At 52.6% G+C, this 12,042-nt stretch overlaps 1 protein-coding gene across 2 annotated transcripts; it reads left to right on the forward strand.

Annotated features, from left to right (window-relative positions):
* The first annotated feature begins 4,530 nt into the window (after positions 1–4,530).
* On the forward strand, positions 4,531–11,648 carry LOC128830034 (tubulin alpha-3 chain-like). Of its 2 annotated transcripts, XM_054015674.1 has the most exons (4): positions 4,531–4,586; positions 8,811–9,033; positions 9,380–9,528; positions 10,483–11,648. In XM_054015674.1, the coding sequence occupies exons 1-4, from the start codon at positions 4,584–4,586 to the stop codon at positions 11,461–11,463; spliced, it is 1,356 nt and encodes a 451-aa protein (XP_053871649.1). In that variant the 5' UTR covers positions 4,531–4,583; the 3' UTR covers positions 11,464–11,648. The 2 variants fall into 2 exon arrangements, with proteins under 2 accessions (XP_053871649.1, XP_053871642.1); XM_054015667.1 differs by lacking the exon at positions 4,531–4,586 and having other exon boundaries at positions 8,805–9,033.
* Positions 11,649–12,042: the final 394 nt, after the last annotated feature.

Below are 12,042 nucleotides of genomic sequence, written 5' to 3' on the forward strand. Positions count from 1 at the left end.
ACTGCGCGTGCGCAGAATTCATGTCCCTGCAGATTATTTTGCTTCCCCACAGAAAAATGACTTCTGATGGGGAAGCAAAGGGAAGCTGCAAGAGTGGTTATGAGCTCCTCCGCTGCAGCAAGGGCGCATCATTTCGGGGACTTGGAACAGGTGGAGAGGTAAATCAGTGTGTGTGTGGGGAGGGGCTGCGGACACTCCTACCCTGTGCCAGGGTCGGCTGCTAGCTCCAATTGGGTTGGCGACGGGGAAGGATGGGACTTCCTCTTCCCCTGAAAGGAGCAACTGGGGCCAGGTCAGTCCCAAACCCAGAAACCTTCCCTGACTGTAGGAAGCTCTGCACCTACCCCTGCTTCCTGTTCCCATTGCTCCAGAGCTCTCTGTATGGGGAGCTGCTCCCTCATCCACCCAACCCCCATGCATCTGACTCCCCCATCTCCATCCCCCCACTGAGCCTCACCCCCGCACCCAGAACCCCCCCACCTAGTCCCTCGCACCCGCACCCAAACCCTCACCCAACCAAGCCTCAGCCACTGCACCCAACCTCACTGCCAAGCCCCTCCCCTCTGCACTGGGACCCTCCCACCAAGCCCCTTCCCCAGCATTTGGACCCCCCTGCTGAGCCCCACCCACCCTGCATCCAGATCCCCACCAAGCCCCTTCCCCCTATATCCATACCCCTACCCCTGCACCCAGACCATCGCCTGCTGAAACCCCTGCATTTGAACCCCCACCCCGACAAACCCCACCCCCTGCACCTGAACCATCACGACGAGCCACCACACCCAGACCTCCACCCCACTGAGTCCCAGCCAGCTGCACATGGTCGCCCACCCCATCAAGCACCACTCCCCCAGCACCTGAACCTCCCTGCTCAGCCCCCTGCATCCAGACCCCCTCCCACTGAGCCCCCATCCTCCTGACACCCAGACCCACCCTGCTGCATCCGAACTACCTTCACCTGGACCCCCCCTTCAGCGTTCCATTGTCCCTGTACAGAGAACCCACCAAAGAGCCCCTGTGCATCCAGATCTCCCCCTGAGCCGCCTGCACTCAGATTGCCCCACACAGAACCACACACCCCACACCTGGATCCCCCTACACTAAGCCCCTCCACACTTGGATCATGCCAGGCTAGGCCTGCCTGCCCCATACCTGGATCAGGGGGCAGGGCCGAGCATGTGTGCGAGCTCTGTCCTCTTGTTTGTGATCTTGGTGTGCCTGGCGTGGAGGGGGAGAGCCCTGGAGTGTTTCTAGGCCAGGTCAGGCCCTTGTGCTCTCACAGGGCTGGGTGCAGCCTCATTGCCGAGTCCATGTCCCATCTCCATGCAGCCAGTGGCCTGTGCTCCCCACTGCCATACGGGAGCCTCCACATTTCTTTATTGACAAATAAAATTTGCAGAATTTTAAGATACTGTGACAGAATTTTTATTTCTTTTGGTGCAGAATTTTTAACTTTTTGGCACAGAATTCCCTCAGGAGTAAACTCCCACTAGATGAGCACAGGCCATCATTCAGTGGTTTGGGACTTACCTCTCATGAGCCGCTATTCTGACAGCAAAAAGAACAGGAGTACTTGTGGCACCTTAGAGACTAACAAATTTATTAGAGCATAAGCTTTCGTGGACTACAGCCCACTTCTTCGGATGCATACAGAGTGGAATAAATATTGAGGAGATATATACACACACATACAGAGAGCATAAACAGGTGGGAGTTGTCTTACCAACTCTGAGAGGCCAATTCAGAGAAGAAAAAAAAAAAAAAACGTTTGAAGTGATAAGGTGCCACAAGTACTCCTGTTCTTTTTGCGGATACAGACTAACACGGCTGCTACTCTGTATTCTGACAGCGACTCCATGTGGACAGACACCCGGGGGCTCCATTCTCTCCAACAAGGCTCCATGCAAGTCAACCTCAGACCCAGGGTCCAGGGCCCCTGCTCCAATGACTCTTTAATTATTGGTCCACAGTGGAACAGCTACCACAGGAGAGATTGAGGGAACCCCATAACAGAATACCCCGTAGCCCAGAGCTCAGAGGTCTCACCTGAGCGGTGGGAGATCCCAGATCAAATCCCTTCTCCTCCTCAGGTGGAGAGGGGCTTGAACTGGGGGGGGGGGGTCTTCCACATCCCAGCTGAGTACCCGAATCATTGAGCTAAAAGTGATAAGGGAGCTCCGTCTTTGACTCCTTCCCCAACGTTAGGACTTCCATATTTGAACTTTCAAAAAAGAGGACACTCCATGGGAGGGGGTTATCCACTCCCTCCAACTTCCCGCCCCCGACTGCCCCCCACAGAACCCCCAACCCATCCAACCCCCCTGCTCCTTGTTCCCTGATCGCCCCCTCCAGGACCCCTGCCCCTAACCGCCCCCCGGGACCCCACTCCCATCTAAGCCTCCCTTCTCCTTGTCCCTGACTGCCCCCTCCTGAGACCTCCCCACACTAACTGCCACCCTAGGAGCCAACCCCCTACCTGTCCCCTGACTGCCCCGACTCCTATTCACACCCTCACCCCCTGACAGCGCCCTCAGAACCCCCGACCCATCCTACCCCCCTTCTCCCTGTCCCCTGAGTGCCCCGCCCCCTCTCCATACCCCCGCCCCCTGACAGCCCCCCCAGAACCCCCAACCCATCCTACCCCCCTGCTCCCTGTCCCCTGACTGCCCCCCAGGACCTCCTGCCCCTTCTCCAGCCCCCTTACCGTGCCGCTCAGACCAGCGTGTCTGGTTCCACATGGAGCGCACAGCCCCGCCCCCCAGAGCGCTGCCGGCGCGGCATGCTGAGGCTGTGGGGGAGGAGAGGGGGGAACAGGGGAGAGACTCTGGCTGCTGGAGGCCCCGATGCGAGCAGTTCAATCTGGCCCGGCTGCTCTGTCAGCCGCGCCGCGCTCTGCATTGGGAGGGAAATCCCGGACCTTTTTAGATTTTTACAAAGTCCTCCGGGACGGCTATTTAAAACCCCAAAATCCGGACACGTCTGGGATAATCCAGCCGTATGGTAACCCCACCCAACGTCTTGCAAAAGCGGCAGAGGCACCGAACTCCAAAGAGGGCTCCCGGCTGTGACTCCCTAGCCGAGAGAGATCTGCAGCCCAGACGTAGTCACTTAGAGACTGGTCAGCGTCTCCCATTGGCTGGCTTAGGAGGCTTCCTGCCTACCATGCTGCGTTCTAAGGCAGTGGTTCTCAAAGCCGGGCCGCCGTTTGTTCAGGGAAAGCCCCTGGCGGGCCGGGCCGCTTTGTTTACCTGCCGTGTCCACAGGTTCGGCCGCTCGCAGTTCCCACTGGCCGCGGTTTGCCGCTCCAGGCCAATGGGGGCGGCGGGAAGCAGCGCGGGCCGAGGGATGTGCTGGCCACCGCTTCCCGCCACCCTGATTGACCTGGAGCGGCGAACCGTGGCCAGTGGGAGCCGGGAGCCGAGAGCAGCCAAACCTGCGGACGTGGCAGGTAAACAAACCAGCCCGGCCCGCTAGGGGCTTTCCCTGAATAAGTGGCAGACCGGCTTTGAGAACCACTGTTCTAAGGCCCCGCTCTCTCCCCATACATTGCGTGCGGAGCCTGGTGCCTAGCTCAGGCTGCATGGATCCCAGGGTTTTTCCAGGGCCCCTGCTCCACCTCTTACTCTTACTCCCAACCCCCGCCCCCGTTCAGCCTTTTCTCCCGAGGACCCATCCCTGCTCCACCTCTTCCCTTGAGTCCACACTGTCTTCTCCTCTTCCCCTGGTCCCACCCCCTTTTTCGCCTCTTCCCCCAAGCCCATGCTCCCATTGCTCACTCCTCTGCCCTCCTCTCCTTGTCGCTCGTTGGATTGTCTCAAGAAGCCTGCCTGCAGGTAGGAGGCAGCCCTGGCTAAGCAGGGGCTGGCGTGGGTTCATGACCCAGTGCCTCCACCCACCCCGCGGTAACTGGACTTTTGGTTTGGGTATCATTTAGGATTGCCAAGTCCCCAAAAACCAAGCACCTGGCAACCCTAAATGGCACCCGGACACAGAAGCCAAAACCTGGATTGTCCAGGTAAAACCCTAAGCCTTAGCCTCGCTGTGCCTCAGTTCCCCATCCGTACAATGGGGGTAATAACACTGCCCTGCCTCCCAGGGGTGTGTGTGAGGATAAACACATGAACGAGCGTGAGGCGCTCAGACACTATGATAATGGGAGCCCCAGAGTACCTCAGACAGACACACAGATAGCTAGAAAACACAATGGGGCCATAGGGGTGCGGGGTAGCGGGAGCTACTGCAGTGGAAATAACAGTAATAATGACAGCAGCACGTTGGAGAATTTTAGGTGAAGTAACTTCTTGTTATTATGCTTGAAGACTGGGCTTTAAATCCTATCCTTCCATGCCAGTTGGGAACACGCCTGCAGCTATACAGCTGACTTAGGGCTTTCTCTGTAGCACCCCTACCAAGCTCCCACATGCTGTTAACAATGGTTGAAAAATGAGCTCTGTCCTTTTAAGACACACCCCTCGCCTCTGCCCAGCTGTGATTGTTTGCAGAGGGGGCTATAAGTGAGCTGGGCGTGGGCAAGGCTGAATGCAAGCTGTTTTGTGTGAAGCTGGAAGAGTTAGGTTACCAGCATGGTGAGTTTGTGACATGGTGGTTTGCAAGTGTTGAGTTATAAATTGGGCTGCAATGCTGGTGGGAAGTGAATGAATCCAGATAGAGCTTTTCCTTTGGTTGCTCTTATTGGTGAAAGCTGGGGTGGGTTTTCTGGGGACCTGCTGCTGTTGTTAGAGCCATTTTCTCTTCAACCCCCCCCCCCCCCCAAAAAAAAAAAAAAAAAAAAAAAGAACTCTGCTCCCATTCCAATAGCTAAATAAAGCTTAGCAGTTGTTTCAAGAGTGCCAGGCTGACAGTCTAAGTATTGTGATCTCCTGGGGGCAGGGACTTTTTTTTTTTTTTTTTGAACTGTTTGCACAACAACTAGTGCAAGGGGGGTGTTGGCTTGTGCAAGGAATCCTAGATACTTCTGCAATACAAATAATTAGAGGGATTTTTCCAAAGGGCTCAGTTTGGACTGCTTGGAAACTCAGTTGCTTAACTTGATGCTTGAATGGGACTGAGATCTCTGGGGAGATCTGGCCCATGCCAGACTAAGGGGCTGGTACTTCTGTTATGGAGAGGGATTGTTTCTGTTTTAATTGAAGTCAACAGTAAAAACTCCTAGCCCAATGAGTGGGTCTCTACTAGCATTTCCTTAAACTGGGATAGCTACGGGCTGACTCTCAACCAGCTTAGCTTAACACTTGTAAGCTGGATTGTTCGCTGTGTGGGGCAGGGTGTGTATGCAGGAAAGTGGGTTCTAACTGGGGAGTAAGGACTGGTAGCCCTATCTTACCTTAATGCTTCCCTGTGGCTAGGGCCCTGTGACTGTATAGGGGTCTAATAAATGAGCTGGGTCTACTTCAGGATTCCAAAGCGCTGCACAGATACTAACTAACTAGCCCCATTCTGAGGGGGGTGAATGTTCCCACCTTACAGAGAGGGGCACAAGGGTATGACAGTGAATCTAGCATTAACTCAAGCAGATTCTTAGTGGTAAAGCTGGAATGAAATGGTGTAGCTAGAGGCAGGGTGGCCTAGTGCAGCAGTTCTCAAACTGTGGGTCAGGACTCTGTTTTAATGGGGTCGCCAGGGCTGTCATTAAAGTTGCGGGGGCCCAAGGCTGAAGCCAAAGTCCAAGCCGCACTGCCCAGGGCTGAAGCCCTCCAGCTTCAGCACTCCCCAGGGCGGGTGTGGGGGGGAGGCTCTGGCTTCATTTTCCCCCTTCCTGGGGTCTTGTAGTAATTTTTGTTGTCAGAGGGTTGTGTGGCAATGAAGTTTGAGAAACTGTGGCCTGGAGGATGGAGCACTGGTCTGGGACTCAGACCTGGATTCTATTCCTGGCTCTGCTGCGGGCCTGCTGGATGACTTTAAGCAATCCCTTCCTTTCTGTGAAATGGGGATAATGAAGTGATCTCAGGCCCTGCTTTAGGAATGACTTTGGGGGAGTTTTATGGCCTGCACTAGCTAGAAGCTCTGACTAGAGGATCACAGTGGTCCTTTCTGGCCTTAGAATCCAGTTCCTGACTCTTAATCTTGTGTTCAGTCTATTTCTATTATCAGAAACTAAGTAGTTTAGAATACCATCAATATGCCTGGAGTTTACTGGACCAGCCCCTGCTCTGATCAGCTCACATCTTACATTATAGCTGTGATAATCTTTCTCACTCTGCATTACGAAGCTGATAGATCTTAGTCTATGTGGAGTGACAAGTAGGGTGACCAGACAGCAACTGTGGAAAAACTGGGACGGGGGTGGGGGTAATAGGAGCCTATATAAGAAAGACCCCAAAATCGGGACTGTCCCTATAAAATAGGGCATCTGGTCAGCCTAGTGACAAGCCCCAAATTATTGATGCGTCTTCGCTTGTCTTCCCAGCCCTAGTTCTGTGTAAATTTCTCTACTGAATCTAAACTGTCCACATGCCTATGGAGTCAATTGTTTCCTCAGAATTTTTCCCTAAATTGGAAAAGGAATAAAGCTGAATTTTAAGCGAGCAAGTAAATAGCTTGATCCCCGTCCCCGTGGGGAGAGAAGTTGGCTGGCCTAGCTTAAACATACAGGCATCCAAGTCTGGATGGAGGGTAGGATCCCGCGAAGAGGCACTGCTTGTTTTCCCTCACTTCAGGGTGACCTTAACGTTGAGCAGACTGAAGCTATGGGCTACATGACAAAGTGTATGGCGGTGTAGCTGCTTTAAAGTCTCTAGCATAGCCGCTCTAAGCTGACAGGAGAGAGCTCTCCTGTCAGATTAATCTATCCACTCAAGGAGCGGCAGTAAATCTGTGGGTGAAAGACGCTCTCCTGCTTACATAGGGTGACTAGATGTCCTGTTTTTAAAGGGACAGTCCCATTTTTGGCATAGGCGCTGACTCCGTGGGTGCTCCAGGGCTGGAGCACCCACAGGGGAAAAATTGGGTGCTCAGCACCCACTGGCAGCTCCCCGCCCAGCTCATCTCCTCCCCTGAGCATGCCGTGTGCCCGCTTTTTCCCCCTTGCTCCCAGCGCTTGGGCTGCGAAACAGCTGTTTTGCGCGGCGGAGGAGGAGGAAGGCAGCGTGCTTGGGGAAGAGGCGGGGCTAGGGCAGGGATTTGGGGAAGGGGTCCAATAGAGGCAGGGAGGGGGCAGAGTTGGGGCGGGGACTTTGGGGAAGGGGTTGGAATGGGGCCGGGGCAGGGAAAGGGTGGAGTCAGGGTATGTGGGGGGGGTGGGAGCACCCACTGGCACAGAGGAAAGTTGGTGCCTATGATTTTTTGGGACTTGTATAGGCACCTATTCTCTTCCCCCCTCTCTCCCCCCCCCACCCCTGTCCTGTTTTTTCACAGTTGCTATCTGGTCACCCTACACTGACATAGCGCTGTCTACTCTGGTGCTTAGGTCGGTGTAACTTATGTCGCTCAGAGGTGGCTTATTCACACCCCGGAGCAACATGAGTTGTACCAACATTGCCAGCATAGCTGCAGGAAAGCTTCAATTCCATTGATGGGTCACTAAGGTTGCAGTTTTCATTGCCTGAACTCTAATTCATAGTTAAAGCTTCCACACCAAGTCTGCCCCTTGTGTTCATGCCCTGCAATAGGGCTCCGTATACAGTAGATACAGAGGGAAGAACTGGATTATTGCTGGTTCTCATTATGCCAGGAAAGAGTTAATTTCTCTTCTGGAACGACTGGCTCTGCAGGACTCATAATAGTAAATGTAATTCCCCAGCCCTCACTAGTTGGAAGAGGAATCTCAATACGCGCAAGGAACAGGACTAAGGTGATGCTTTGTTTCATATCAGAGCAGCCAAAGTCTCTGATAACATTGCTCTGAGTGTGCTCCAGTCCAGTGTCTAGTGTCTCTCCTACTGCAGTAACGTGTATTTAAAGCATTTCACAATGTCCACTATAACAGGGTTTAAAAGAGAACCTCCATGAATGTATCTAGTTCAGCCCATTCATGGGTATTAGCCAGGATGGTGTCCGTAGCCTGTTTGTCAGAGGGTGGTGATGGATGGCAGGAGAGAGATCGCTTGATCATTACCTGTTAGTTTCACTCCCTTGGGGACACGTGGCATAGGTCACTGTCGGTAGACAGGATACTGGGCTGGATGGACCTTTGGTCTGACCCAGTATGGCCGTTCTTAACAAATTAAAACTGGCCAAGTCTCGGGATGGTCTGTCTTCATCTGGTAGAACAATCTGGAAAATGGGCTGGTCTTAGGCACGTCACGCCAGTCACATCTTCAGTACTGGAATTCCCTTTGCCCTTCAAACCATAAGGCCAGGGAGTTTTCCACTTGAGCATCTCTGACTGCACTGAACCATACACAGCCCTTGCTAGAAATGAGCAAACTGTCTTAAATCCCCTTCTAGCCTTTGGGCCTGGCCCACGTGCCATTGGAGAACAATGGTTAGACATGGCTCCAAGAAGCCATGGTAGCCTGGATGGTAGCTCTGTCCAGTAACCAGGCTAAAGCCCTGCTTGTCTCTTGATCGAGGGATCCTGGTTTAATGTGGCCTTAACAGGGCTGTGCGCATAGGACAAGGCTGTAGTTGAACAGCTGGAAATCGAGCCCATTGGTCTATTCCCATTTCCCAGAAGTGAGGGATGAACCTCCCCACACCCAAGCTGCTCTTGAGCAACGCTGTAGCTCTGAGCAGGGATGGAAGTGGAGTGACTGGCTCCCTGTTTCTGGGCGTGAAACACGGACTGAACCACACAGTTAAAGCCACAGTTTCATGGATGCAACGTCTTTGTGTGCCTCTTCCCCATGCAGCGGGAGTGTATTTCTGTCCATATTGGCCAGGCTGGCGTGCAGATGGGCAATGCCTGCTGGGAGCTGTACTGTCTGGAGCATGGGATCCAGCCGGATGGAATTATCTGTTTGGAAAAGTCCCTGGGACAGGCTGATTCTTCCTTTGGGACCTTCTTCAGTGAGACTGGGTCAGGGAAGCACGTGCCCAGAGCGCTGTTCATAGACCTGGAACCCACAGTCATTGGTAAGACATCGGAATCTGCATAGACCAGATCCCTTCTTAGTTTCTATCACTGACCTGCTGGGAAGAGGGGATAACACAACCTTCCTCTCCACTTCTCAATAACTTCTGACACAGAGCTTTTCCTGCAGATAACCCAGCATTTGGGGGTAATCCTGTCTTTGAGCCCAGATCCACAAAAGCTGTTTAGTTTCCTAACTTCTGTTTGCTTCCATGGAAGTTAGGAGCCCAAATACCTTGTGGATCTGGGCCTTAGTGCCCAGATTGCTGTTGACTGAGTGTGGGTACTACAGAGACTCTAGAACGTTCTGTGGCCCTGAAGGTTTTCATGACCCCTCCTCCCTTACAGATGAGATCCGAACTGGGACCTACCGCTCCCTGTTCCATCCTGAGCAGCTGATCAGTGGCAAGGAGGATGCTGCCAACAACTATGCCCGTGGCCACTACACCATTGGGAAGGAAATCATAGATCCCGTGGTTGATAGGACTCGTAAAATGGTAAGTGGGCAAACTCTTTTTTCCGTACTTCCCTTTAGAAGTCGAAGGGACTGCAACCCTTCTAAACCAGACTGGAATAATGCTGGTGAGGGATGAGGGACTTACCAGAACTGTTGGGAAGTCGGTGGGATTTCCTTTATGCCGTGCTCCTCTCATTGTCTCTTTGCTGACTGAGGAGAGCTAAATACAGAGCCCATCACTCCTGGTATAAGGAGGCAAAGCCTTGACTTGCTCTTCCCGTAGTTAGCCTAGAAATAGAGCTCCTTGTGGGGGCTTCTCAAATACTCCTCTAGCACTGGGAATCTTACTGAATGACAGCTGCTCATTCAGTAGCAGATTTAGTGCTGTCAGGCGCCGGCCTCTCACTGCCTAGACAGCTAGCTTGAAAGCCAACTCTGGCTGAAAGTCAAGAGGAATAATTGTATCTCACTCCCATATGATCGTTGTGTTGGAGTTTTGTAGCTGGAACTGTGAGTGGAAGAGCAACCCAAGAATAGACCAGCCACAATGTCAACTTGTAATGGCATTTGTCCACCCAGCTGTTGTATGGGAATCTAGAACCAAGCCTTTAATTCAGTGAATGCTGATGAGGTTCATTCTTGGGATGGGAGGAAACCCTCAAGCTGACTCATGAACCAGCATCTTGCTTGGTACAGGCATTGTGTTCTACCTCAGCTGGCTGACTTATTCAATAAAATCTTCCACCAGTATTATCTGGTTGCTGTTTTGGGAGTTCTTGTCTTGATGTCTAGCAATCTTGAGTTCCCCAACAGGTTGTCATTACAAACTACTTCTGACTTTGTGTTTATGCATCATAATTACACACAGACCTTCAGTTATCCCATCACGGGCATGTGTTAAGTAGCTGATGTCTGGATGGTGATGGAAGGGAAGAGGGGACCCAGCATGGGTAGCATGACCAACACTAGTTCAATGTCCTCTTACCTTGTGCAGGCTGACCAATGCAATGGCCTTCAAGGGTTCCTGGTCTTCCACAGCTTCGGAGGAGGCACAGGCTCTGGATTCACGTCCCTCTTGATGGAGCGTCTCTCAGTGGAGTTTGGGAAGAAGTCCAAGCTGGAGTTCTCAGTGTACCCTGCCCCACGGGTCTCCACTGCAGTGGTGGAACCCTACAATTCCATCCTGACCACCCACACCACGCTGGAGCACTCGGACTGTTCTTTCATGGTGGACAATGAGGCCATTTACGACATCTGCAACCGGAACCTCAATATCGAGCGTCCCTCCTACCACAACCTGAACAGGCTGATAGCCCAGATAGTGTCATCCATCACTGCTTCCCTGAGGTTCGATGGTGCCTTGAATGTGGATCTCACTGAATTCCAAACTAATCTGGTGCCCTATCCCCGCATACATTTCCCCCTCACTACCTATGCGCCCATAGTCTCGGCAGAGAGAGCCTACCACGAGCAACTCTCGGTGCCTGAAATCACCAACGCTTGCTTTGAGTTCTCCAACCAGATGGTGAAATGTGACCCTCGCCGAGGCAAATACATGGCTTGCTGCCTGCTGTACCGGGGGGATGTGGTGCCCAAGGATGTGAATGCAGCTATAGCAGGCATCAAAACCAGGAGGTCCATCCAGTTTGTGGACTGGTGCCCAACTGGGTTTAAGGTGGGCATCAATTACCAGCCCCCCACTGTGGTGCCGGGGGGAGACCTGGCTAAAGTGCAGCGGGCCGTCTGCATGCTGAGCAACACCACGGCTATTGCAGAAGCCTGGGCCCGTCTGGATCACAAGTTTGACCTGATGTACGCGAAACGGGCCTTTGTGCACTGGTATGTGGGGGAGGGGATGGAGGAGGGGGAGTTCTCCGAAGCCAGGGAGGACATGGCTGCTCTCGAGAAGGACTATGAGGAAGTTGGCAGGGACTCTGCCGATGGGGATGAGGCAGAAGAGGGAGAAGATTATTAAACACTTGTTCTAGGCATTAGCCTGGCAGTGCTATTCCTTTAATGGGCCAGATGTATCTGGGGTTACATTTAGTGACTTGCAGTCTGCTTCTCAATGCATCTCTGAACACACTACCCTCTCTCATGCTGTAACTTCTGACAGTCGTTTGCATGTGTCATGTCCTCTGCTTGCCAGTTGTGTTTGAACCTGAACTGTGAGAATAAATTCTTAACTGCAAACCCCTGTCTCTCTCATTCAGCTAATTCTAGCAAAACGTGGAGGTGGGAATTCTAACTGTACGTATCCAAATCTCAGGCTTTTGCATACTTCCTAGTACAAATGACCTGACTTTCAGGGGCTGAGTTTCTGCTTCTATTACAGACAGTAGTAGAAGCAGTAGGTTTGGGCAACCAGGGACCTGCTTCTAATCTGAAGTTAGGCACATGGGAGTGTTAAATATAGGTGCCTGAACTAACTCCTTCCCCTGAACTCAAACATTCTGAAAGTTTGAATCAACCAGTAGGTTCACAAGGAAGAAACTTACAGATGTCTAAGTATATTGCATCAAAATATCACAGGGTACCAGATCTGCAAGGGGTT

This window comes from Malaclemys terrapin, chromosome 1 (assembly GCF_027887155.1).
Source record: "Malaclemys terrapin pileata isolate rMalTer1 chromosome 1, rMalTer1.hap1, whole genome shotgun sequence".
NCBI classification, from domain to species: domain Eukaryota; kingdom Metazoa; phylum Chordata; order Testudines; family Emydidae; genus Malaclemys; species Malaclemys terrapin.

Bases quoted from the DNA above. Each gene is read 5' to 3' on its own strand.
- LOC128830034 (XM_054015667.1), top strand. From the start codon at position 8,805: ATGCAGCGGGAGTGTATTTCTGTCCATATTGGCCAGGCTGGCGTGCAG. The intron at 9,034-9,379 runs GTAAGACATCGG...CCTCCCTTACAG, and splicing joins CCTGGAACCCACAGTCATTG to ATGAGATCCGAACTGGGACC. The intron at 9,529-10,482 runs GTAAGTGGGCAA...TACCTTGTGCAG, and splicing joins TTGATAGGACTCGTAAAATG to GCTGACCAATGCAATGGCCT.